We start from the raw sequence: 25,041 nt of genomic DNA on the forward strand, positions 1-25,041 counted from the left end.
ATAACTCATGGACTTGAGGATAATACAGACTATGTTCCTTCAATTGGGGCTAATCGAAAGGGCCGGTCTAACATGCTGGCCAATCTGAGAAAATGACAAACACGCATTTTTTAAATTACAGGTTATGATTCTATTCGACAGCCATGGGGACTGGTTCCAGGACCTTCTTAGCCGCAGCTCCAAGTACTTCACGTCCTTCCCAAAACTTCGGTAGTTGGTCACCGGGGACAAATAATCTCTCAACGCCCTCTTCTGTTATGACACACATACGGATTACACCACCTGAGGAGCCATCTCTCGACATGGCAAGCGAAAGGGCTGATATTAAAGAACAACCGAAGTCGGTGAGAATACGATACTACAGGCAACTGCATGGTAAACTTACTGTTTTTGACAAAGTTGACAGTTTCGTCCCTACCCCAACCTTCTTGGTAAGTAGCATCGCAGTATCCATACACGTATGTGGACCCGGATCCTATGATACAGTTTAGACCAAAAATAAATAGTTAGATGGTGATGAGAGAAAAGCTCACCGCCAATAGCCCATGGCTGTCGGAAGAGACCACCACCAAGAGGGATATTATACACGCTTGGGCCTACGTCCTTATCCCAGCCGGCCACAATAATTCCTGCACTCAGTGCATCCTTGTTTTCGTAACAGAGTTTCTGGAAGACTGCTGCTGCTATGTGTACGGGTGGAGGAGTACCGCTTTGTTGGCTAAGAGAGTATTAATTTCATGGACGATGGCGAGAATTAGACGTAAGACATACGAGTACTGCTGCAGATAGAAATGTACGATATCTGCTACGGCCTGAGTATCAGCAGCAGATCCTGAGCGACAGCAATATACACGATCGTGGACATGGGTTAATTTGTCTGTTACACGATTAGCCTGTCAAACGTTGGTGTGAGTTTAGCAGGAGAAGTCGACAGTAAAATCCATACGATATAACTTCCAGTCGTGGTACGACTGTCTGCTCCGATGACGACCCCGCGATCGAACTGAACGGCCATGATAGATGTCTGTATATGCAAGTAAGCACTTCGCTACACCGTAGATTCGTAGGGATTCACGCACACCGAGGTTTACTTCCCCACTCTTGAGACGGTTCATGTCTACGCCTACGCTTTCCATGGTTGACTGAAGGAGTAAGAAAAGCTTATGTGGTGGGAGGGGCTTGAGCTGGTGTCGATAAGTGGCCGCGGTTACTTCGAGTTTGGGCTGTGGCGGGCTGACGCGTCTTTGCGTGACCTCGATTCTTGGACGCGTGTCTCATTCTTTGAATCTCGTCAAAGTTGCTACAACCATGCCTCCTCAACAACTCATTTCTCTCCACAAGGAACTGCAACGTACTTTCGAATCAAGATTCTCCGATGCCAACACCCTCAGCAAATGCGGGTCTTTGCTGGCGCAGCTCAAGGTACCTTGTAGACCACTATGTTGGCTGAATTACCACCGCTCACTCAATTGAAAGATTGGTTTGATAGATAATGGCCTCCTACTTCCCCAGGAGAACCCAAAGCTAGAGGATATAGTAATGACTCGTACGTCGTGCTGCGATTAACCTGACCATGCACTACAACTGTATTTAGGCGATATTCTCGAAATTGGTGCTTTCTGGAGTATAAGGACAAAAAATGTTCCCTCATTCGATCGCTACTTCTCCCAGCTACAAACATTTTACACAGACTTCAGGTGTGTATAGTGGTTCTGTTTCTTGCTAGCGTATTCCTCATGGTCTTATCAGCTCAATTATGCCTCCGTCTCCACGCGAGTTTCCCATCCGGGGCCTCCACTTAATTCGTCTCTTAACTCAAAACCGCATCGCCGACTTTCACACAGCATTAGAGTCTCTACCTCTTCCTGCAGATGAAATCAATGCCAACCCTTACATCAGACATCCCGTTAATTTGGAGAGATGGCTAATGGAAGGCAGCTATAGCAAGGTGTGGAATGCCCGAGAAGAAGCACCCGCAGAGGAGTACAAATTCTTCATTGACAGTCTGATGGGTACAATTCGGTATGTTGTGATTACCCTTTCATCATTTGCGTCAGTACTGACATGACGAGTGTAGAAATGAAATCGCAAGCTGCGAGGAAATGGCTTATGACAGCTTACCATTGAAAGATGCGGCTACTTTGTTGTTCTTCTCTACTATAAATGAAGTAGTCGCCTTCGCACAACAGGTAAGCCAAATGGCCACTTTAATGATTAACAACTAATCAGGTCTGCATATATAGCGTGGATGGCAAGTAAGCCTGGTAGAGAGCACTGTTACATTTACGCGAAAAGGCGATGACAAGATAGAAATACCCAGACAGAAGCTTATAGCCGCTTCCCTAGCTTATGCACGAGAACTCGAGCAAATTGTATAGATACCTTGTCTTTGTCTGACCGAATGAGGAAGCATTAGCTGGCAAAAGATTTCTTCAGTAGTTCATCATTGGCACAGTGTATAGCATTACAATAACTACATCTTTATTCGAAAGTCTCCAGTGCCTCCTTAGCCTTTTGTTCCGCCTCATCAAGCAAATCTTTTGGAACGGCTAAATGCAAGCCATTTGTTTCATCACCAATCCATGACATCTCTAGCTCAAATTCCTTCTCTTTAGCATCGTCATGTACCAGGTATATTCTGTAATATAGATGTCAGCGTGCAGTATGGAGATCAGATATAATGATTGAGATATTTTACATTCTGGCGGCTTCGAGAACAGCTTCTCGTGTCGACATCTCTTGTAGCTTGAGCTTCTCCAGTTCTGTCTTTGCAAGCTGGCGACCCTTGCCCACCGCCGCACCGTGATACCCCTGCAGGTAACGGTTAGTCCTATAAGTATGCAAGAGCAGTATGTGCGATCTACGTACAAAGTAAACACCACTTGGCTCGATTATATACAATGATGGCCCATCCTTGTCAACACCTCCAACGATTGTGCTGATTCCGAACGGACGAACGGACGAGTACAACGTGTAGACTTGGACGTATTGACCTATCCGACTCGTCATTTCCTTTCCAGAAACAAAAGTGAGACGTATTATCCGCAATGGTGATATAAATATACCTTAAGTGGTATGCCAGAACGGTGAAGTTCCCGAAAATCATTTGCTTCGGCACGAGCCCTATTCGATATATTGCGCCCATCTGCTAGGAGGCCTGCAGTAGCCTGAGATATCACAACCTCTAGTAGGCTATATAGGGATATTTGTGGTAACTTACTAGCCCGATGTGCCTGTCCACACTCTGAATGCGTCGATTGGCACCAGGTACAAGGAGTTTCGAGTGAACCAATTTCTCCACAGCAAAAACAACGCCATCCTTGACGCGCAGTCCTATGGCAGTACTGGGAGAACACAGAAATCAAGACATATATGCACTACTGGCATTAAATTTACTGACCCAGAGTTCTCCACTGCTTTATTAGCATACTCAACCTTGCATATGTATTTGAGTGTACTGAATAATAACGAGATCACGAGATAGCTTACCTGGAATATCCGACCGTCAGGAGAATATGTGCTGGCGGACAAGTCGTAACCTGTTCCAATTGAAGTCATGTTGATGCAGATGGACTATTTGCTGACAGTCGTATATAAAGAGTACAGATAGTGATACTGAGGCTGTCGGGACGCGCAACTACTGCGACGCGTCAGTACCATACACTGTGAGAAAGGCCCAATCGAACCGAGCCCAAGCTGTGGCGAGCCAGGCGTGTTCCTATTCGAACCAAGCTCGACTCTGCTCATATGTACTAATTCGTGCCCATACATACTCTTATTTTACGACCTTCACCACCATTTATCAGTCTGAACATGACTTCGGTAGGGCTACTTTATCCTTCTGATGGTCGCATATCCCAGGTTCGTTATCTTTTTTGGTCTAAATTTCGCTCCCGAGAGCTCAGATGCACCTAGAAGGTCGATTATGCTAACAAACTCGTGGAGAATTCTGGGTCAGTACATTAAATCCCAGTGACTATTATCCTTATTAAACATCGTACCTTTGCTAGCAGTACCCGTGATAAAGACGATGTTGGTTTGGAGGTGGAGAAACTAATTCAATCAAAACTCGGCGTAGAATCAGTCGAAAATGGCCCATCACCATCGGGAAGGCGGCAGGTCATGGTACTCAAAGACGCTGAGCTTGTTCTGGCAGTAGGGAAGGAGCTGAGGATGACCTCACTCGGTGACACAAAGCTTGGTTCAAGTGCAGGAAGATCGAGCAAGGTAGCAATCCCTACATTTAAATAGACACAATCTTATAAGAACGTCAATGGCAGATTCTCAAGACCCCCAGCATCGAATTTGAGATTCACCAGTTGGCTTTGAATCCGAGTGGTAAACTATTGGCGGTCGCTGGTGCTTCACAGGTAGCTGTTGTGGTTCTTCCTAGAGCAGGGTATGCGAAGCTTGTTCCAACTTCAATCGAGTGCAAGTACGTTGTAACAATCCGAAATCTCGCTATGAAACTCAACGCCAGACTTCAGGTCCATATCAGTAGGACAGTTTTACCATGCTTCAAGCTCTTCTGCACCAGTCGTCAAAATTGAATGGCATCCTTGGGGAGAGGCGGGTTCTACCCTTATGGTCATGACAGTTGACGGGAAGCTACGGTATGTGCTGACGATTTCAGTGTGTCTTAATTCCAATTGTCTCGTATCAGTGAATATGATATTTCAGTAGATACCGATGAACCACAGCAAATTCTTTCTTTTGTTCCTGACAAGAAAACGAAGTCATACTTGGCCGAAGATCCTTCCGAACGAGAGGTTGCTTCCTTTACGCTTGGAAAAGGTATAGCGGACTGGGGTCCGTTAACGGTCTACGCCGTCATGAAATCGGGTGACATCTATTCGATATGTCCTTATATGCCGAAAAATGCGTATGTTTTCATCATAATCCACCACTTATAGTGATTAATGGAGAGATATAGATCAATTCCAACCTCATATATACATGCTTTGGAATGCTTCATAGCAGCCAAGCAGGAGTTTCTATCTCAGGGTGGTGCAGAAACTACACCCGCCCACTCCACCCTTTACAACTACCAGCGTCAATATGTGTCTGCCCTCATCAAGCAGCTTCCACCAGGGACCGTCTTTCCAGCGGTGTCACGTTCGGTCCTCATGCATCCTCCTACAACAATTAAAAACCATCCAGCACGACAGGGCCCCTTTCTCTTACAACCTTCACCTCACACTTTGCATGGAAGTGAAGGAGGGGATGCCACTGACATAGCATATATAGCATTCGTCAACGGTGATGAAGAAGATGACGAAGGGGAGACAGAGCGTCTCGGCGTGGTTGTAGTGACTTACAAAGATGGAAAGGTTGACGTTTATTTAGATGTGGAAAAGGTTGAAGCAAGATGGGAGAGTAAGCAGGTTCGTACAACTGGAATCGGCATGTTGTTGGTTGATCCTGACGTCCTTTGATCATCGCAGCACCCACATTCTGAGTTACCGATGCTTGCCGTCTTCGAATCAATTGATCTCGGACTAATAGCATCCCTCGATCAAAGTTCGTCTCAAAATGCCCTTCCTGTCAGCCTATTACAGACGAATTACCCTGTTATCCATATGGATCCCATTCATGACGACGTTGTCTATGTATATCATGCATTTGGGGTCAACGTCTTGGATTTTGGCGTTCTTCTCCGCAGTCTCTCTGCTGCTCTTCGCGTTGAAGGTGATATAGAAGGCAGTAGCTTGACAAAAACTCTGCAAAATTCCAAAGGCACCCGGGTTTCACAAATTTTGAACACTTTCTCTGTTGAACGAAAGTCAGTACAGCTTTTTCCGTCAACTTCTCTTTTAATAATAATAATGTTGTGATAGATGCTCTAATCCCGTAATTGCTGTATCGGTTCCCAATGACATTTACTTGACGTATAGCATCATTATTCTGACTTCGGCTATGAGGATCACGTCGTTTCCCCTCAGTTTGCGCTCCGATGACTCCAGCTTGCAGCCTCAGCCCCCAAATACCCCGGATAAAACGTCTGAACTGCGATTGTCAAAGTCTACTGCAGAGCCTCCTGCCTATGTCTCTCTGCTTGGCACCGGATCGTTCACGCCGCCACCAATTCTGTCTCGTCCTCTGGGCTTACCTTCAAATGCCCGTCTTGCTATTGGATCTCAACAGAGTAAAGCTGAATTCACCCTGACCCCAGATACGCTACGCTACCTGGGGACGACTGTAGCAAACTTCACCTCTCAAATACACGACACGCTCTTGGCCTACAAGGCTGTTGACCTGCGGCTTGCTCTTCAGAAACAAGAATATTCGCGACAACAAGATAAATGCCGTGAAATGGTGGGACTGATAAACGACCTTCAGTCGTCACGACATGACGTGGCTCGAGCTCAGATCGAAAGAATTCGAGCAACGCATAAAGTCCTCCTAACACGCCTAGATCGTATCCTTCAGTCTATGATGCAGCAAGCTTCTCCGGAACTCAGTGAATACGAGAAAAAGTGGTTTGAAGAATTAAGAAGGATGAAGATGGAGCTCGCTGGAGAAGGACGATATGACGAAGGATCTTTGGCCGCTCGAACATCTCTGGTTAGTCACCATTCTCCTTTTCTTTTTTGAATCTATGAAAAACATGGTATTCCAATGCAGCTCCGGCGGGAACATGATCGCATTCTTCCCAACTTGACAGAAATGATAACAAAAGAAAATAAATGGAGAGTCGCATCATTAGAAAAATCTCAAGGGCTTGGGGTTTCTCAGGCTTTCGAGCTCGGAGAACGGTCACATATCGAGTATGTATTTGTCTTTTACCTATGTGCGCGCAAACTTACATTTCGACTCGCAATGCAGCCGGACTAAAATTGCAGAACTAGAACAAGAGGTTGCTGATTTAGCCGGTAAACTGGACCTTTCACTTGCACGGCCACCACCATTGCGAGAGGAGCACAGCTGATTCGTGATCCATGTATCGCATATTCCTTGCTACTTGAAATATTTGGCCAAGTCTCCTTTTATTCGGATAACTGTTCATATCCTCGCTCAGGTCTCAGCGACTTCGGGAAATGTAGCTTTCTACTTGAGGGCGTCAACAATGAGTTTGACAATTTGACAATTGATTACTCTAGACTTGGTCAGACCCTACGAGTGGTGTTATCGATGTTTGTACAGTAGTCTACAATACAACATTTATCAAAGTGGAGATCTGAATAGAACGATGGTTAATCATGTAGATCAACGACTGAACCCAGTACCATAAACCAGACTTCTACCCATCTTGCAAAAACCTGCGCATCGGTCCAGTCATCTTCTCGTACTTCGCTCACTATCTCCCAGACAGCTGACGCCGTTTCACAAGGATGAAAATACCAGCACGGCATACCAAACGTCGGATGTTCACCCTGAGATATAAGAGGGAACGTTGATGTTGGTGTACTCAACGAGAACGCGGTTGCGTTGCCTTCATATATGGTAGAAGGACGCAAAAGAGACGTTTGCAAAATCTCGGACAAAGGCAGTGGCTCGCCACCTGCGGTTCATTGTCAACGATATTTCAGTTGCTGGGGAAGGAGTCCCCTTACTTGAGTTGTGAATAGAGAAGTAAAAGGCGGGAACCTGGAACGTGGCCGAAAAGACCACGTATTGCTGGCAGACATAATCGACAGATGAAGTAGTGCTCGGAATTGATAGAACGGCCTCGTCTTCGCCCAAAGGTTCCAAAAGTTCTGAATATTCGTCAGATACGGTGTGATCGATGATCACAGGACCTGGTCGCCTAGTGACTCTGACAGTTCGAAACATGTATCCAAAGCCAAGTAAAGACTGGGCCGATCAGTGAATGTTCCAAAGCCCAGGCCGAACAGCATACTGTGTGTTCCCGCCAAAGCCATCCTCGGTTATGTTTTGCTATGAACGATTTACATGCTTCATCGAATTGAGCGCGGGTCAGAAGTTTCATGGCAGAGACAAAGGACAAGGTGGCGTGCGAATGCACAGTATAGGACTAAATTAAGGTTCAAGCCACACATAGCTGGGTGGCGCGTTCACATGGTCAAATTTGCGACCAATCCACCATCAAGCTCAAGCACGGCCTGAAGACAAGCAGTCGCCCTTCGCTGCTCAGGTATCTCGTAATTCAATATGGCTGTAGGAAAAGTACGCACTTCAACCATCTCTAGCAATCGTACAGTCTGTCTAATCAAGTTCTATAACACAGAATAAGCGTTTGTCGAAAGGTAAGAAGGGTATCAAGAAGAAGGTCGTTGACCCCTTCTCTCGCAAAGGTTGGTACATCAGCTTTTTGTATTCAGATTGTTGTAATGGTTATGTCTACAGAGTGGTATGACATCAAGGCTCCCTCGATCTTTGAAGTACGGAATGTCGGAAAGACCCTCGTTAACCGGTCACAGGGCCTGAGTAAGTTCATTCCATGAATCCATAAAACTCCAGTCTCAATCCTTTGTAGAAAATGCGAACGACTCTTTGAAGGGCCGTATCGTTGAGGTGTCTTTGGCTGACTTGAACAAAGATGAAGAGCAGTCCTACCGCAAAATAAAATTGCGCATCGATGAAGTTCAGGGCAAAAACTGTCTCACGAACTTCCACGGCATGGATTTCACGTCTGACAAGCTCCGCTCGCTCGTTCGCAAATGGCAATCACTCATTGAAGCCCACGTTGACGTCAAGACCACTGACGGTTACCTCATCCGCCTCTTTGCTATCGGTTTCACCAAGCGTCGCCCAAATCAAGTGCGCAAAACAACATATGCCCAAACAAGTCAGATTCGTGAGATTCGCAAGAAGATGTTTGAGATCATGACACGGGAAGCAACGAGCTGTGATTTGAAGGAGTTGGTACAGAAGTTCGTGCCAGAAGCTATTGGCCGGGAGATCGAAAAAGCTGCTCGCAGCATCTACCCTCTGCAAAACGTATACGTGCGGAAAGCCAAGATTCTGAAGGCACCGAAGTTCGATGTTTCCAAGTTGCTTGAGCTTCATGGAGAGTCGACTGATGTTAGTCTCATTCTGTTATCTCTTACTACCCCATATTAATTTGCATCTATAGGAGACGGGCACGCGGATTGTGAAGGACTTCAAGGAGCCGGAGATCCTCGAATCTGTGTAGAAAATCTTATCGTATTCTGGCGCTGTATATCATACGCTTTGAATCCCTCCTCCTCGGTATACACATGCGTTGCTAACTCATGAGGTCCCTGATTTACTTCCCGGTGTAATGACTCAGCATCTTTTGCCCATATTGGCAACACAAGTGTAGTATTTCTATGTCGCACTCAACGATTGAACTTATGCATATGAATATATGGTATTCAAAATCTACAATGCATATATGTCGTCTACAACAAGAACTCTTTTAAGTGAAATCCACAACACCCTGCAGTAATTTGATGTATTTGACTGTAAGAATAGTCTTGTAAGGTATGCTAGGAGGAGCACGAGCTTTAAGAGGCTCACTACAGCCATCCCGTTGTAAGGGTCACGATATCTCGTATAATGTTGCTATCATCAATAATAAACTACGTAGTGCCTGTCCTGAACTGTAATGTCTATGACACAGCTAATGTTGCAGGAGTATTCTCTATCTTCGACTTCTCAATCCTGATAATATCCAGCACAGGGAGAAACCTAGTGGGATCTCTCTGCAAATGCTTGATATCTTATAACCTGTTCAACCCGAATCCAAGAAAGACTAGGATCGTGCCAACGAGCTGTTAGAACGAATTCGTTCTCCGGCGTAGTAAATCCACACTGGAAACGGTATACCAATGACAATTGCCAATCCGGCGAGAAGAGAGTTTCCACCACCATTCCCGAGGGCGTCGTACATTTGCGTCCCAAAGAGGGGGAATGCAAATCCGAGCATAGACCGGAATACCTAGAGATAAGTTAATATAATTACGAAGCTGATGAAGGAGATAACACTTGCAGATGCAGCCGCTAGGGCACTGGCGGCATATGTGAACGTGTCGACCAGATAAAGCTGTATGGGAAGGCTAGATTGGAGACTATCAGTGGAGACCTCGCAAGGGGAAAAAGGTGGTACAAACAATGTTGTCATCAAACCAAAGCCAAAGAACCCGGTTCCAATGATAGGCATGATCCAGTGAATTCGAGCTTGCGCAGACCAACCATACCAGCTGGGTATGGGTCAAGCATAAGTCAAAGAACTCTCACGATGGCTTCAACACCCACAATAAACCAATCGGCACGAAAAACGATCCAAATATGAGCGAAGGGATTCGCATTTCCGGCTTTCCCTTTCCACCGTTTTTATCGGCCAGCTATAAATCAATGATGCATAAGCACGACTTAGTGGTCCCAAGAAGGAAGAAAAGATGTTGACGTACATGTAAATATACCTGATCAGATATCTTGGCACCAAAGGCGGTAGCAAGGACGAATCCCAGTCCAAGACCGATATAAGCCAGACCACTGATACCGACACTGAAGCCGTATACACCGCTGAAAAGAGCTGTACATAGTCAGCATTTATTATTTCATGACGGACTGTCGTACTAACTTGGGAAAGTGGCAAACATAAGGTAATAGATACCTGTTGAGACAACAGATATGAGAACCAGACACAAAGAGAAGCCTCGAGACCGGGATACTGACCATACATCCTGCAGTAGAAAATAAACGTCAGACTACCTTCTAGTGAACGATGCTAGGAAAACTTACAGTGCCATATACAAGCTCAATATAAAACAGATAAAGCTGCGAGTCAGAAGGATAGCAGGTCGGCTGAGGTTGATCCACATGTATTTCCATTTTCCACCGTGCTGAAGAACAACAGCAGGCGCTTGAGCTAACTTCTCAGGATCATTATTCATGCGGCGCAGGCGGATGACCGGCGCGTAAGTTTCCTTTAAGAAAGGTATGGCGACCGCAGACGCTACCCCACATAGGCCGACGATGATGTAGAACACGTATTGTATGCCAATGTATTGGGCTATGAAACCTCCCGCTATTGGTCCAACTGCTGGGCCTGTAGACGTTTACCGCTTAATCATCAATATATTGATGGTGAAGATGATTATCGCTGACCAATAAGAGGACCAAGACTATACAAGGCCATGGCGGATGCACGATCACGTTCTGAAAATAGGTCACCAATGCACCCACCGCCGCATGCTATGGGTGCGCTTCCAGCAAAACCAGCTTTTTCGTGTTCATCAGGACGAGCACTGGCTGTAAAAAGGACAAATGACTTACAAAGGAACCGGAAAGCAATGAATGCACCCGATGTAGGTGACAGAGCACAGCCGAGGTTAAAAGCAAGGAATACGATATTCCCGATGTGGAGTACCTGTAAAAGGCGTTAAGTTTGTGCAGTGTTCGTGGCATTGAATCCAACACACCCATACACGGCCATACATTTCTGACAATGGGGCCAAAAATAAAGGACCAATAGCAAAAGACAGCAAGAATATACTAAGTGTCAACGCAATAATCGTGGGGTTCGTGATATCATATTTTATAGCAAGGTCTGGTAAACCAGGTGCCATCATCGAACTCGCTAGGGGAGTGACGAATGTGTAAAAAGATACCTTGATAATTATTCAGAATCAAATAGACAAGAATTAACGCATACACCTACAATCGCTGTAGCTGTCCATTTCTTGCCTGATGACCAATTGCGTGGGTTGATGGGATCGTGTTCCCAGTCCTCCTCTTTGTTTTCAACTTTCTCTTCCACCTTGTCCTCTGGTATCGCCGACTCGCCCTCTCCACCGGACGGAATTGGGTTAACCACTGGATTAGGGACATCGGATACGTGAGTGTAGGATGTTGCAACAGAGGCTGTATCCAGCACTGGATGCTTGTTTGAAGACATCGTACAAATCGTGACCGAGACCGTGGTGAAGAAGAACGACGAGGTATCTCGGACGACCGGTTTTGTTTGCAAGTCCTTACTTATATCGCGCCGCCTGGCATATTACATGAATATCCCCGACAGAAGCCGACTTGAAACGGACTCCCACCTATTGCTGACCTCTATGTTTTTGACTCACCAGCCCATATAACACCGTACAACTCCGGCCCGCACACAAACTCGGTATTATAAAGGCTCGCGGACCTTTGAGCTCCAGGCAACCCGTGCACCTCTAACCCATCGTAATTCGCGGTGATCTCTCCCAACAGGCCTCCAGCATGCGGGCACATCAAAGTAAACTTGTCTCTCTCACGTAATTCGCTCCTTTCATTCCCCCATACGTAAACATTTAACCGTTACTCGCGGTTGCCCGCCTCGGAATACACCAAGTCACCGTCTCGAAATTGGCCGCTTGGCCAGCCAACTATCAAGATAATATATTACAAGTATTGTAGTTCGACAGGTCTCTCGCTATCCGTCATAACATCAACCGCGTCAGTAATGTACGTTTCAAGAGCGTGGCAAAGACTAAAACTATCTGCCTGACGGAACACCCCATCCTTCTACACCACGCTGTATCTACCCGATACAGCAGTGGGATTGCGCATTTCGGCTTGCAGTGCAGCAGCTGATGCTTCGATGAGCAACCGTTTGATTTCGCGCACAGCTTGCTCAACCTAATACGGAATGATTAGCCTGGGCAAAAACGTACATAGGAGTTTTATGATTACCCTATACTCTTCGTTAGACTCGATGAGCAGATGCAATTTCGGAGGACCTTCGGGAGGAGGCTCTTTCCCGCTATCGTAGTAAATACCTGTGTAGTAATTATCAGTAATTTGGTACCCACGCAACTTCCGTCGGAACCGACCTTTGTTAGTCACCGAAGCGCCCGTCATATCGATGAGCTAGGGGGTGACAGTTAAGACATGTACAACATTCAGTATATCATCACCACTTACCTGAACCATGGTCTCCTTATTCGTAACTCGCCATCTGGCTTTTTGAGGATAGTCGTTGATAGGTATAATGGCATGGAAGTCGGTTGAGTCAGGATTGACTTTCCTCCCGCTACCATCATCCTGGTGTTGGAGTTGAGACTGCAAAACAAGTTTCGAGGCCTTCATTTGGGCGTTGAGTTTGGCTATGACGCTGAGCGCCTGCTTCTGCGCAGCGGTGTCCTTGCCCGCACGAGCAGCGGCTTCTTGCGCCGCTCTGATAGATGATTGCAGCTTCTCCTCTTCCTTAGCATGAGCAAGGCGTCTAGCGGCAGCGGCAGCCCCTGCAACCCCAAGCAAGCCCTTTGAAGAATCAGGAGCGGGGCCCCGCTTGATTTCCACCTTGAAGTTGCCGAAAGTCATATCGTCAGCTGAAGCAGAAGCAGCAGCAGCAGTAGTTGGACCAGCAGGCTTCGCAGCTTCTTCAACCTTCTCTTCTTCTCCAGGCTCGCCATATGCTTTACGTTCGGCTCGATCCTTTGCCTCTCTCTCTTTATCTAGCCTATCCAGACCCTTGCCGCCGAACCCTGAGCCCGCAGCTTGCGCCTTCCCAGATTTGAGCTTCTCGAGGAATCCTGTGGGAAAGTAATAAACAACTGTGTACTCGGTGTTCTGGACCTCGAGTAACGTAAGGACCTACCATTCGCCAGGTCTTCTAATTCCTTCGACACCGATGCATTACTGGCCTTCAATGCGCGATATATATCCACGCTATACCTATCTTGCTCGGGGGTGATAAATGTAACACATGTGCCTTTGTTTCCTGCTCTGCCCGTTCGTCCCGCGCGATGAACGTAATCTTCCATGTGATTAGGTGCATCATAGTTGATTACCAGTTTCAATTGCTTGACGTCCAGTCCTCGAGCAGCAACAGAGGTAGCAATGACAATAGGAACAACACCAGCTTTGAAGTCGGCAATAGTGGAGTCTCTGTCGACTTGATCTTTACCACCATGTAAGGACATACATAAATAGCCTTTTCGCATGAGGTCGCGTAATAGGTTGTCTGCAGCCTCCTGTCTGTCGACGAAAATCAGTGTTCGACATTCCGGATCTTCGTTATACATCTGACCAAGGATTTCCAACAGGCGGTTAAACTTGGAATCCTCCGGACGAACTTCTACTATTTGTTCTATTTCCGCGGCTACGACAGACCTTCCACCAACAGTGATCTCCAGAGGTTTTCGCAAAATCTTGCGGGCGAGCGAATCCATTTGCTTGGGAAACGTAGCAGAGAATAGAACAGTCTGGCGGTCGGGTCGAATGTTATTGACGATTTTCATCACTTGAGGTTCAAATCCCATGTCAAACATACGATCTGCCTCGTCAAGAACGACATACGTCACACGTTTGAGGTTAGTGACACGTCCCGAATTGGCGGTCAACAGATCTATCATCCGTCCTGGCGTGCAAACAATGATTTCAGCGCCCTTTTTCAGCTCAGCTATTTGATCTTTAATAGGTGAACCTCCATATGCACAAACAGCCTAGATGAGTGGTCAATCCGTGTTGCAGCATATTACAACAGCTTGGTACTCACTCGCAAATTCATCACCCGCAAGAAGGGCCTGCATTCTCTGTGTATCTGTACCGCTAATTCGCGGGTAGGTGTCATTACGATAGCAAGAGGACCTTCCATCTGATCCAGGGGCCGTTGGTCTTTGATGTGTCGAAAGAGAGGTAGTAAGAATGCTATCGTTTTGCCGGAACCAGTTTTTGCTACTCCAATCACATCCCGACCTGACATGATGGCAGGAATGGCCTGGGCTTGGATAGCAGTTGGGGCAGTATAATTGAGTCGTTTAATGACATCCAAACTTCATAGATGATTTAGTATTCTGCTATACGTTGAGTTATGTATGTATGTCTAGCGCACCAGCTTGCAGGCAACCCATAATGACTCCATTTCGTGACTGGCTTTGGGCAATCGATGCCACGTATTTTGATACCGTCGAGCTCCAGTCTCAACAGCTCTGCTTCTTCATCTGTCATTGCTGCAATGTCCGGAGGGGGAGCGTAAAATTCTTTACGGAAAGGTTCGTATTGTATTCGAGAATGGTCCACAGCAGCAAGGTCTTTTTTCTTGGCTTTCTTAGCTGCGAGCGCAAGAATATCTTCTGGGTTAAGATCTGTAGCGTCTAATTCATCCTCTACGACGGCCTCATTCACATCCTCGGTACCATCCTCTGCCATGCGTTCGTCAAGTCGAACTCGAGAAGATCCCAAGCCAGAAGCCATCTTTTTCAAATCTTCTGCATTAACCTTCTTCACCTCTTCTTTGACACCAGTCATATATGCGTCAAGAGGGTCAACTGCATCTTCGTCCTCGTCCACGGTATCCGGGGCGCCGACTTTCATGGCTTGATCTATTTGATTGGCTTCCTCGTCGTCATCGTCCATTTCTAGATCACCGACACTAGCCTCCCCCTCAGTCATTGTCATGTCAACAGCAGGCATATCACCAAGAGTTTCCAACTTGCGTTTAGTCTCTACGGAGTCATCCATTACTGCTGCGGCTGTTGCTTTTGCAGTTTTCAGTACATCAGATTTTATGGGGAGACCTTTCAAACCAAGGCCATTAAGGGCAGCACGATTAAGCTGAGCGGCGGGTGTAACGGGAGAAGGGGGGACGGGAGCTAGAAAGGTGGGATAATATGGTGCAGCATCTATAATGGTGAGATAAAATATGTGGACTTACCAACAGATTTTCCTGCCAGCGCCATGGCTTTTGCCTTTGCTTCATCGAGAGCTTTCTTTGCTTCCCGTTCCTTCTTCCACGCCTCGAGTTTAGCTTTTCTGGCTTTGACTTTTTCATCTTCTGGAGGAGGAGTGGCAGAGGCATTTGCTTCTACTGGAGGCTTGACAATAGGTGAGGGTCTTCTTTCCCGTTCTTTACGGTCCGGGGAGCGAGAACGTCTGCGGTCGTCTCTGCGGTCATCGCGCCTGTCGTCTCTGTAACCGTCTCGTCGTCTGTCGTGTCTGTCGTCGCGGTGCCAGTCTCTATCTCTGTCCCTATCCCTTGCCCTGTCCTTATCTCTGTCCCGTCCTCTGTCTCTGTCTCTTTCTCTGTCGTCGTCGTACCTCGACCTGGTGCTGGTTCTTTGGGTATTGCGCCTAGTCGGCGAGGGAGACCGAGAAGAGCGACGAGATGGTCTTACCCGTTTATTGGAAGACTCTGGTGAGTATGATCTATCTCTTCGCACCATTGCCCTCTTTTCCCTGAGATTCCTTTTGAGTCGCAGTGGACCGGAGACAAGAAGAATGCTGTTGTTTGGCTGTGTTTACTTCCAGGCGCTGACCTAAGGCCTAAAGACAAGTAAATCTTTAGCCAGTACGCTTAGCGATTGACTGTCATGTCTACCAACGCTCTCGATCCATCTGCCTTGATTTCCTTGCTTCCAACTTTACTTCCTCAGTCAAGCAAAACATTGAGCTCCCCACACGATGCTCTGGCTGCACTCGTTCATACAGCTTTCTCTATCCTCGGCTTCCGCTTGCTGGCTCTAGATGACTCCTCTCCAGCCGCTAATTTCCCCGGAAATGTCCTTCCATCTGACTGGAACACTCATGGGCTCGTGGACCGCACCCTCAGATACAAACACGATCAAAGTAGTCTAGAGTTTGTCATTAAAGTGATTAAACTTGGTCAGCGCTCTCTCATCAATGCTATTGCTGTGGAGGTATGTTCGATTACGCAACCCCTCATTCAGTATCGCTGACACTATTCTGCCATAAGAGCGACAAATCTGCGTTACTTGACATTTGCACCAACGATTTTATTTCGCCGTCATTCTACCCGCATAACCTCTTGGAGCCTGATGCACAACCACTCGTACATGGCTTCATCTCGTCAAATCGGATCGCCGACCTCATGTCACAATTCAAATTGAAGATAGTGCAAAGGTTAATTCCAGGTCTGCGAAAAGATGGTTACACTGAGGAAGCTGAGGATTCGTCGTCCAACTCCACCAATGCCAATCCACCCCGTCAGGACAGCACTTCTGCCCGCGTTCCACCTCCGGCACCTGATTATCCAGATGACCGTCCTTACCGTCTCCCGCCACAGTTCCCTCGTAACCCTCTCGAAATCGGTCGACGAGACCTTGATCCATTTCCAAGCAACCCATTTGCTCCCCCGTCTTTATTCCCTCCACACGGTGGGGATGGGATGTTTGTGGGCCCCGAACATCCTATATTTGGTTTTGGAGACCGCGAACATGAGCGTCGGGGGCCATGGAGTGGCGATGGGTTTCTCCCTCCGATGGGTGCTCCCCCTGGTGCACGCTTTGATCCCATAGTCCCAGGACCAGGACCAGGAAGGGGTGGACCCCTATTCCCGCGCAGAGGCGGACCAGGTAGAGGTTTTGGGGCAAACCAATCTGGGGAACCAGACAACGATGAATTCATGCCTCCTGGAGCGGTAAGTCTCATGCCAAATAAGCCATTGAGTGTGAAAGCTGATCCAACTATAGGGAGACATGTTTATGTAATAATTCAAGCTTTACTGAACGAAAATGATGCATGGTGAGGGCTGAAATATTGGCTTCTGTATCGTATATTGTACCCCTGTTAGCAACCTCTGTATTTGAAAAGCGTCAAGCCTGTTTTCTGTATCTTTACTCTCTTGAAGTCTGCCACTTTGCAGCAGGCGCACGATGGCTAGTATGTGTATATTCATGATTTAGTGTTATATTAGCAGTCTAGTGTTTATCAATGGGTGACCATTGATGTATAGAATCTGTCCATCATCCTCCTCATCAATCCTATCACTTTTTTGGTCCGCGACTGTCGACTTGTTTTCGGAGTGAATGGCGATCAAAAGATGTTCCATGCCCTCTCCTTCATATTGATCCATCATAGACAGCAGGATTTGGCCTGTAGTCTGGGTGACTAGCACCAAACCCACTTCACTCAAGTCTCCTGCAGCCTCTATTTCATCTATCCCGGCTGAAGGCTGTATTGGTAGGTCGCTATCGCTAACCACGACGAGTCCTCGAGCCCCTGCATCCTGTGCGCGAACGAGCTTCTCCAAGAATGAACAATCGCCTCTGGATACAATTACAGCGTCACCAGTAAGGCTTTGGCTATACGGCTCGCATCCCAAAATATTACCCCTGTCCCGCCGGATGTGCAAACCTTCTCCGCGGCGATTTAGCGATGTGTCTATATCATCTTGCACATTGGTGAGAAATTCTCCACCGAAGAGAGCCCTGTATCCTGTCATAGAGACACCTGAAGTGACATCTGCCCCTTCAAGAAAAATTCGAAGTTCCACGTCAGAGCTGCGGTGAGGATCGTTGGAAACGGCTGCAACCGAGAAACGACTGAGGGATGTATCATTGACATAAACTACTTGACCAGTGCGAACAGCATAAGGTCCAACTGTAGACACGGTCAGAAAATGTAAAACGTTGAAGGGAGATGACTTGCGTTTCGTGATGTCATAACCCAGGCCATCTAAGCGGCTAACCATACGCGTTCTAATTCCAGAAATATTCTGCAGGACAAAACCATCATCCACTGGTTTGAGTTTTCGCGTGGTTGGATTTATATCTTCACGGACAGCGATACCATGATGTGATAGCACAAAGTCGTATGACTACAAAAAAGAAACTATCAGACAAGAGCAGTGTGTGAGAAGGAAAATCTTCACATATAATTTCGCGTCGGGTAATGCGCACCAGCCGTCGGGCGACCAGTGTAATTCGTCTTGCGACTGAGGGGATGACCCAACAAGATGCCTAGAATAATCGATATCATCACGATAATTGATACCCTGCACCAACCCCTCTTGAGATGGATGTCTAGACAAGGTTTGCTTCGACCTATAAGCCGGACACTGATGGTTTTCCAACCGCCGCATCCTTCGACGGACCGCGGACAAAGGCTTGAGTTTATCTGCTGGGAGGGACAAGATGTGCCCTTCTGTAGTGAAAACGTAGTTGGAGTCGTCTGTGTGTAGACGATTTTCCTCGTCAAAAAGCAAATACAGATACTGCCAAAAACATAAGAAGCTACATGAAAAGATAAAATCCACGCCATACCTTCAACGTCTCCGAAAGTACAAAAGATTCCATCCTATCATCTCTGGCATTGGTTCGTAAATCTTTGATACCCGTGAGGCCGCAATCAACTTTCGCTCGAATAGTTATATCCTCCAATATACGCTTTCCTACATCCAGGTAAAAGGTATCACGTGTAGCCTCCAGAGCTCGTTAGTAAAATAGTATGCCATCAAGATAACTGACATACTCTATATAAATACCAGGTAGATTCCACGAATTCTGTAAAGCAAGATTATTAGTGTGTACTTTGAATAAACCACGCGAGCCACACTCACCGGGCCGTAAGGGAAATTGGAAAGACGTTGCTTGCATAAAACCGGCATCCCATACTTCTGGCAGCCCAGAGTGTCGCTTCCAAATATTCCAGTCTGAGCGATGGGAAATTTTAATAAAGACAACATTAGAGCAATGATTCACACTCACAGAGTAAATGAGATTTTATAGCATTTGGGATATCACCTGCCAAAACTTGGAGGCCCGGCCAGAACGCAGATAACGAGTCGACGGAAGCATATGCTATATCCCCAGTATGCAAATTAACATTACGGTACTGTAATGGGTGCGTTTGCTGTCAGGCCGATCAGGAGGCACGATGTGTAAACCACTCACCCAATGACCATCAGGAGACCGGGCATAGCGCATAACAGCTGCGTAGGCTTCTTGCCAGACGTCCAGAAATTCGATCTCACCTATGGAACTGGTACATATACAGCTAGGGAAGAAAGCAAGTTCAGGCTCACCACTTAATATATACCATTTCAGTGCGTATTCGTAAAACGAATCAATACCTGCTCCGATCCCGGTTATCTCGGGCTGTGTCCATGTCTTAATGAGGGATTAGGATAGGAAGTGCGAATGATCATAATTGATGACCCACCCCTGTCCATATGTTGATTGTGTTGCCAACTAGGCCTAAACTTGATTTACGATTCCAAAGCGCGAAGAACGCCTTGTATGCGGCTTGTTCAAAGCGATCGTCGCCGGTCAGGCGACTGAGTGTCGCAAACTCCAAAATGAGTGAACCGGCTCCCGCAGTACCTATCGTACAAGACTTCATAAGTAAAACTCGTGGTATCTAAATACCGCACGAACATGTTTCCAACGTTTCACCCCTTAAAACCCCATGACGAAGATTCAACTTATAACAATTAGCCCTCAGAATACTCCAGAAACACGATGATAAGCACCCTAGCGTATGGAATGCCCGTGGGCGTAGCAAAAGCAGGCAAAAGTCTATTTCCAAGGTCGTGTGCCATTTCGAGAAGTTCCCCACGATACCACGGTAAGTAAAATGGCTGGTTAGGCTGGCTTGCATACATATGACCAGAGAGTAGGCCCCCTAGAACACGAATAGTAGTCTCGAATACTTGAGGTTTTGTGTTGACGTCAAAAGAGACCCAGTCTATAATGTTGCGCACGGCATTTTGAAATCCTCGCCGATCATCGATAACCACCAGAGTGTCTATAACATCTATCAGAGTCAAAGAAAAGTTACCCGACACGTCATTGCGCGCAATATTAGAACTGCTGTACGGTTAGCGTAATAACATGGTATGTGAGCTGTATGAGTGAAACGCACGGATTTTCCCAGTCAGGACCATTTCCGGAACAGGAGAGAGGCGAGAGCTGGCAAAATGGTTAATACTGAACAACGTGTATAAGTGTAGTAATACCTCATCAAGTGGGAATGCTACGCGTTAATAAGTCGTTAAAACATGCGACAACATATGATACATGGAGAAGGGGGGGGAAACCTACCATGGGTCATGTAGTGATCGAAACCATGGTACCACAAGTCGCGAGTCATGTCACTGCTCAGCATTACAACCTGGGATACTTACGAAGATACAAAAACACACATACCGAAAACGTATTTTCCTTTCCTTAGTCCAACTGCCCTTGACGATACCTGATGCACCATGGTGTGCAGACCATCTTGGTGCTTCGAGAACAGCGATGAAGGTAATGAGAAGAGTTGCAGACCAGTAGTGACCCCACTTCATCCGGTCCAGAGGAAGCCTCGCTGTACTAGGTTAGGGGGAGGAATGTGGTGACCGAGACAAACACAGAATGGTGTAGCTTGAGTACAGCTGTCACAGTAGACAACCTGAACTCCTCGGGGCGGAGTCCCTGAGACGTCAACAGTTTCACACACAGATACTAGTATTAGTCAGCGCATCTCTACGCATAGATTTTCATTTGAAAATTCTCGAGCAAGGATTTACCGTCGGAAGCTCCATTCCCCATAACACTCGCACCTCTTGCAGTTCTTCAGGAATGGTTCAGAGCTATCTGCGGCATGGGCCAACTCAGGTTCGTTCTTTTTTTATGTTCATTCACTTCATCCTTATGTCCCATAGGCTTTTGGTCTTGTCTGCAGCTCTTCTTCAAACTCATTTTACTCCAAAAAATTGGCCTATGTTCCCGCACTTGAGGATGTCTTAGTTTGGGACATGAAAAAAGGCCAAATGGTGAGCTTGTCATTTCTGTGCAGCCTACACTCGTAGCTTACAGCCCGAAGCTCGCAATGTGGCATGAAACTGGTCATAGTGCAGAAGTTACTTGCATCATAGATGCCCCTCAAAATACCCTGTTTGCCGTTGGATATGCAGACGGTTCTATCCGTCTGTGGGACAGTACAACTGGGTCCGTGACCGCAACTTTTAGTGGTCACTCGAAAGCCATCACTGCACTTGCGTTCGATGAGCGCGGTACTAGACTGGCATCCGGCTCCCAGGACACGGACTTGATTATCTGGGACGTCGTTGCAGAATCTGGGCTCCACCGGTGTGTACATCGCAATGTCGTGACTTACGATGGTATTAATGATGTTCTACAAGTCTGCGTGGTCATCGAGACCAGATAACTTCCATTCGTTTTATATCGGAATCAGAGTTGCCATCTACTTCAGGTGGTTCGCTGTCGCACGCTCTACTGACGACCTCCAAAGATACTCTGATGAAACTATGGGATTTGTCGACGCAGCATTGCGTTCAAACAGTCGTAGCTCATCGTTCTGGAATATGGGCAATGGACGTAGATCTAGAACAAAATCTCGTTTTTACCGGTAGCAGCGACGGAGAACTGAAAGTGTGGAAACTCTCACTAGCTTCATTGTCTCAAGGTTTAACAGACGCTGAATCTGGCGAGGTAAATTTTACTTTCTTCTTGCCTAGAAGCTGATAGGTTATACGGGGAGCTACCTTAGATTAACAAGGCCATATTACCCTTCGCTGACCTCCCATTGTCGTCTCGTCACCGCGTCTCCCAAGTTACGCTTCACCCTTCTCAACCGTACCTTGCGGTGCAATCACACGATAGATCTGTTGAGATTTTCCGCATTCGAACAGAAGAGGAGGTGAAAAAAAAGCAAGCAAGAAGAATTAAACGGCAAAAGGAAAAGAAACAGCGTGTTCAAAACGCTGGCGAGGCGGAAGAAAATCCAATAGATACTGAGCAGGAAGTGAAACTACTTGATATCGTCGTGCCGCATATTGTTGTTCGAGCCACCGCCAAAATCCGGTCTTTTGCGTTTGATATTAATCAAGGTGGAACGAAAGGAGGCCTTCATGTATGTATACTAGATCATGTAGAAAAAGCCAAAGCTTACAAGTTCCACAGCTTCTGACAGCTTTGGCCTCTAATTCTCTAGAGGTCTACGCGATCCCGTTGTCTACGAAGTCTGAAGACGATGCTGCAGATGCCAGCAAGGTTTTTTCTGTCGACATTCCGGGCCACAGGAGTAACGTTCGGACCATGTGTCTGAGCTCTGACGACCAGCTCTTAGCCTCGGGTTCAAATGGTGAGATATATTGAATACCAGTTTTGCGGCTAATGTCCTCATCAAGACTCACAGGATTACTCAAAATATGGAACATGAAGTCAACAGCATGTATCCGTACAATGGCTTGTGGAGATGCTATATGTAGCACTTTCTTTCCAGGCGATAGACATGTAAGCTACTAGATATGCACACATGCAGAGGAGCAAGTGTTAATAGTGCATGACCATTCTCACAGCTCGCCATAGGGACTAAAGCTGGCGAGATCATGATATTTGATATTGCTTCGTCCTCTCTTATCAACACTATCAAAGCTCATGAAGGATCGGTGTGGTCTTTACATGTACGCCCTGACGAGCAGGTTTTAGTTAGCGGGGGAGCCGACAAGGACGTAAAGTTCTGGGATTTCGCACATGAGGAAGGCTCAGACAACAAGGTACGCATACATCCATAGCCAAGTTGATTTAGAGGTAACGTGTTTCGCAGGTTCCAACACTTATCCATGCCCGGACTCTCAAAATGAGCGATGAAGTATTATCAGTTAAGTACAGCCCCAGCGGAAAGCTTTTGGCCGTATCACTTCTCGATTCTACCGTCAAAATTTTCTATCAAGATACCTTGAAATTTTTCCTATCACTATATGGTCATAAGGTATCTAGCCATAACCTTTTTTTTCTTGGCGTGTTCAGAAACTAAAGTGCATATTCCCATTAGCTTCCTGTTCTTTCTATGGATATATCAGATGACTCAAAACTCATCGTGACTTGTTCTGCGGATAAGAACGTCAAGATCTGGGGATTGGAATTCGGAGATTGTCACAAGTCCATATTTGCACACGACGACAGCATTATGCAGGTAGCTTTTGAGAAAAGATCGCACTATTTCTGGACGGTAGGGAAAGATAAAATGTTGAAGTATTGGGACGGTGACAAAGTTAGTCAAAAGTCTATTCTAGTTATCCGCTCGTATGCTGATTCTTGTCTTGTCCCTCGTAGTTCGCGAACATCCAAACACTTCGTGGACATCATGGCGAAATCTGGGCTTTAGCACTGAGTCATCGCGGTAATTTCGTAGTGACGGGATCCCATGATAAATCAATACGAGTTTGGGAGAAACTAGATGAACCTGTAAGTCACGCTGGTTAATTTTCGACTGCTCAAGCTCACTAGAATACCGTCTTTCTCGTAGTTATTCCTCGAAGAGGAGCGTGAACGGGAGTTGGAGCTCATGTACGAAAAGGAACTTCCGGATCAGTTACATGGAAACGAGAACGGGAAACATGGCGAAGATCAGCCGGAAGTGACTCAAGTCACCAAGCAAACGACAGAAACACTTATGGCAGGAGAACGTATATTGGAAGCGATCGATCTTGCAGATCAGGAAACAGCAGTTTTCCAAGAGTACGAAGAACAGAAAGCTCGCGTTGGCACGCTTGAAGCTGCTGGTCTCTTGCCTCCCCCACGAAATCCAGTTTTAGCGGCATACGACGTAGAACCGGAGGCATACGTGCTGAAAGTTGTAGAGAAAGTTCCGACTACGGCCCTGCATGATGCCCTGTTGGTGATACCATTTAACAAGGTTATCTCTTTGATGAAGTATCTCAGTGTATGGGCACAAAAGGCAAGTTATAAATTTGACTGATTTAAAGTCATGCTCACAACTAATGATCGCGTAGGGGTGGAACATCATTCTCGTCTCGCGAATCTTGTTTTTCCTCTTGAGGGTTCATCATCATCAGATAGTATCGAACCGCGTTATGCGTACAGCCCTCGTGCCATTACGGCTGCACCTTCGTGCAGAGTTGCGACGTCAAAAGGATATCATAGGATACAACCTGTCAGCCTTGCAGTTCATCCAAAGAAAGACTGAAACCGAACGAATGACGCAATTCTACGAGCGTGAAGGTTTTGATCAAGATATTGCTCAAGCGAAAATTGAGGAAGGAAAGAAAAGGAAAAGGGTTAACATTACAACCTAATATACAGTTTATAAATCATACACTTCGGGTACAGATGGTGAGGTGTCGCGTTTACAAATCTATGTGATGATAAGCCTCTGCAGGTTTTGTACACTTGGTGTTACTCGTTGAGCTTTTCTTTTGGTCCCCATAAGTCTACGAACCTATCGTGGAAGTTAGCTTGATCAGTACATGAAAGCAACCATTAAGCACTTGCCAATTTTGCGGTTCCGAAGCCATTCGCATCTGCACCGTTAATATACCCTCTGCGGGCTCCGCCAAAGACCGGAATGCTGACTTCGTGAGATCAACATGTTTCGATCCCTTGGCACATCCTGCGCATGAATCCACTACTCTGACAAAAACACATGTCT

General features: G+C 46.5%; 9 protein-coding genes across 9 annotated transcripts; 4 read left to right on the forward strand and 5 right to left on the reverse strand.

The window, feature by feature from the left end:
* Positions 1–21: 21 nt before the first annotated feature.
* Positions 22–1,267, reverse strand: SERLADRAFT_360169 (uncharacterized protein; the record flags this gene model as incomplete). Its single annotated transcript, XM_007315468.1, has 6 exons — positions 22–318; positions 386–475; positions 534–718; positions 772–893; positions 947–1,024; positions 1,080–1,267. The coding sequence occupies 6 exons, from the start codon at positions 1,134–1,136 to the stop codon at positions 131–133; spliced, it is 720 nt and encodes a 239-aa protein (XP_007315530.1).
* Positions 1,268–2,244: 977 nt separating this feature from the next.
* Positions 2,245–3,649, reverse strand: SERLADRAFT_460867 (uncharacterized protein; the record flags this gene model as incomplete). Its single annotated transcript, XM_007315469.1, has 8 exons — positions 2,245–2,416; positions 2,469–2,638; positions 2,699–2,811; positions 2,869–3,012; positions 3,066–3,167; positions 3,221–3,344; positions 3,401–3,435; positions 3,490–3,649. The coding sequence occupies 7 exons, from the start codon at positions 3,556–3,558 to the stop codon at positions 2,482–2,484; spliced, it is 744 nt and encodes a 247-aa protein (XP_007315531.1).
* A 75-nt stretch (positions 3,650–3,724) lies between these two features.
* On the forward strand, positions 3,725–7,908 carry SERLADRAFT_446672 (uncharacterized protein; the record flags this gene model as incomplete). The annotated part of the gene is made up of 11 exons (XM_007315470.1): positions 3,725–3,861; positions 3,916–3,953; positions 4,079–4,227; positions 4,281–4,435; positions 4,488–4,613; positions 4,664–4,882; positions 4,934–5,384; positions 5,445–5,782; positions 5,838–6,564; positions 6,625–6,767; positions 6,826–7,908. The coding sequence occupies 11 exons, from the start codon at positions 3,845–3,847 to the stop codon at positions 6,926–6,928; spliced, it is 2,466 nt and encodes an 821-aa protein (XP_007315532.1).
* Positions 7,909–8,031: 123 nt separating this feature from the next.
* SERLADRAFT_382295 (uncharacterized protein) lies at positions 8,032–9,328 on the forward strand (the record flags this gene model as incomplete). Its single annotated transcript, XM_007315471.1, has 5 exons — positions 8,032–8,127; positions 8,189–8,255; positions 8,308–8,388; positions 8,438–8,985; positions 9,038–9,328. 5 exons carry the CDS (start codon positions 8,113–8,115, stop codon positions 9,095–9,097), a joined length of 771 nt encoding a protein of 256 aa, XP_007315533.1.
* Positions 9,271–11,881, reverse strand: SERLADRAFT_460877 (uncharacterized protein; the record flags this gene model as incomplete). The annotated part of the gene is made up of 12 exons (XM_007315472.1): positions 9,271–9,865; positions 9,917–9,983; positions 10,038–10,127; positions 10,183–10,271; positions 10,338–10,462; positions 10,511–10,543; positions 10,606–10,613; positions 10,672–10,978; positions 11,038–11,151; positions 11,206–11,299; positions 11,352–11,540; positions 11,591–11,881. 12 exons carry the CDS (start codon positions 11,825–11,827, stop codon positions 9,680–9,682), a joined length of 1,539 nt encoding a protein of 512 aa, XP_007315534.1.
* A 294-nt stretch (positions 11,882–12,175) lies between these two features.
* On the reverse strand, positions 12,176–15,751 carry SERLADRAFT_354747 (uncharacterized protein; the record flags this gene model as incomplete). Its single annotated transcript, XM_007315473.1, has 8 exons — positions 12,176–12,543; positions 12,598–12,774; positions 12,829–13,439; positions 13,505–14,351; positions 14,405–14,681; positions 14,741–15,215; positions 15,282–15,500; positions 15,563–15,751. The coding sequence occupies 8 exons, from the start codon at positions 15,585–15,587 to the stop codon at positions 12,430–12,432; spliced, it is 2,745 nt and encodes a 914-aa protein (XP_007315535.1).
* Positions 15,752–16,217: 466 nt separating this feature from the next.
* Positions 16,218–17,354, forward strand: SERLADRAFT_366997 (uncharacterized protein; the record flags this gene model as incomplete). Its single annotated transcript, XM_007315474.1, has 3 exons — positions 16,218–16,544; positions 16,601–17,284; positions 17,337–17,354. The coding sequence occupies 3 exons, from the start codon at positions 16,218–16,220 to the stop codon at positions 17,352–17,354; spliced, it is 1,029 nt and encodes a 342-aa protein (XP_007315536.1).
* Positions 17,355–17,365: 11 nt separating this feature from the next.
* SERLADRAFT_460886 (glycoside hydrolase family 47 protein) lies at positions 17,366–20,801 on the reverse strand (the record flags this gene model as incomplete). The annotated part of the gene is made up of 16 exons (XM_007315475.1): positions 17,366–18,246; positions 18,295–18,463; positions 18,518–18,859; positions 18,909–19,067; positions 19,117–19,148; positions 19,205–19,297; positions 19,353–19,479; positions 19,539–19,618; positions 19,670–19,754; positions 19,807–19,967; positions 20,022–20,067; positions 20,117–20,453; positions 20,509–20,555; positions 20,603–20,619; positions 20,688–20,740; positions 20,793–20,801. 15 exons carry the CDS (start codon positions 20,734–20,736, stop codon positions 17,552–17,554), a joined length of 2,439 nt encoding a protein of 812 aa, XP_007315537.1.
* Positions 20,689–25,041, forward strand: SERLADRAFT_446681 (uncharacterized protein; the record flags this gene model as incomplete). The annotated part of the gene is made up of 15 exons (XM_007315476.1): positions 20,689–20,697; positions 21,216–21,242; positions 21,290–21,400; positions 21,451–21,716; positions 21,770–22,079; positions 22,138–22,500; positions 22,551–22,731; positions 22,786–22,883; positions 22,949–23,146; positions 23,197–23,361; positions 23,425–23,643; positions 23,706–23,837; positions 23,899–24,330; positions 24,386–24,831; positions 24,885–25,041. The coding sequence occupies 14 exons, from the start codon at positions 20,689–20,691 to the stop codon at positions 24,686–24,688; spliced, it is 2,814 nt and encodes a 937-aa protein (XP_007315538.1).

Source organism: Serpula lacrymans (assembly GCF_000218685.1).
Source record: "Serpula lacrymans var. lacrymans S7.9 unplaced genomic scaffold SERLAscaffold_4, whole genome shotgun sequence".
Taxonomy (NCBI): domain Eukaryota; kingdom Fungi; phylum Basidiomycota; class Agaricomycetes; order Boletales; family Serpulaceae; genus Serpula; species Serpula lacrymans.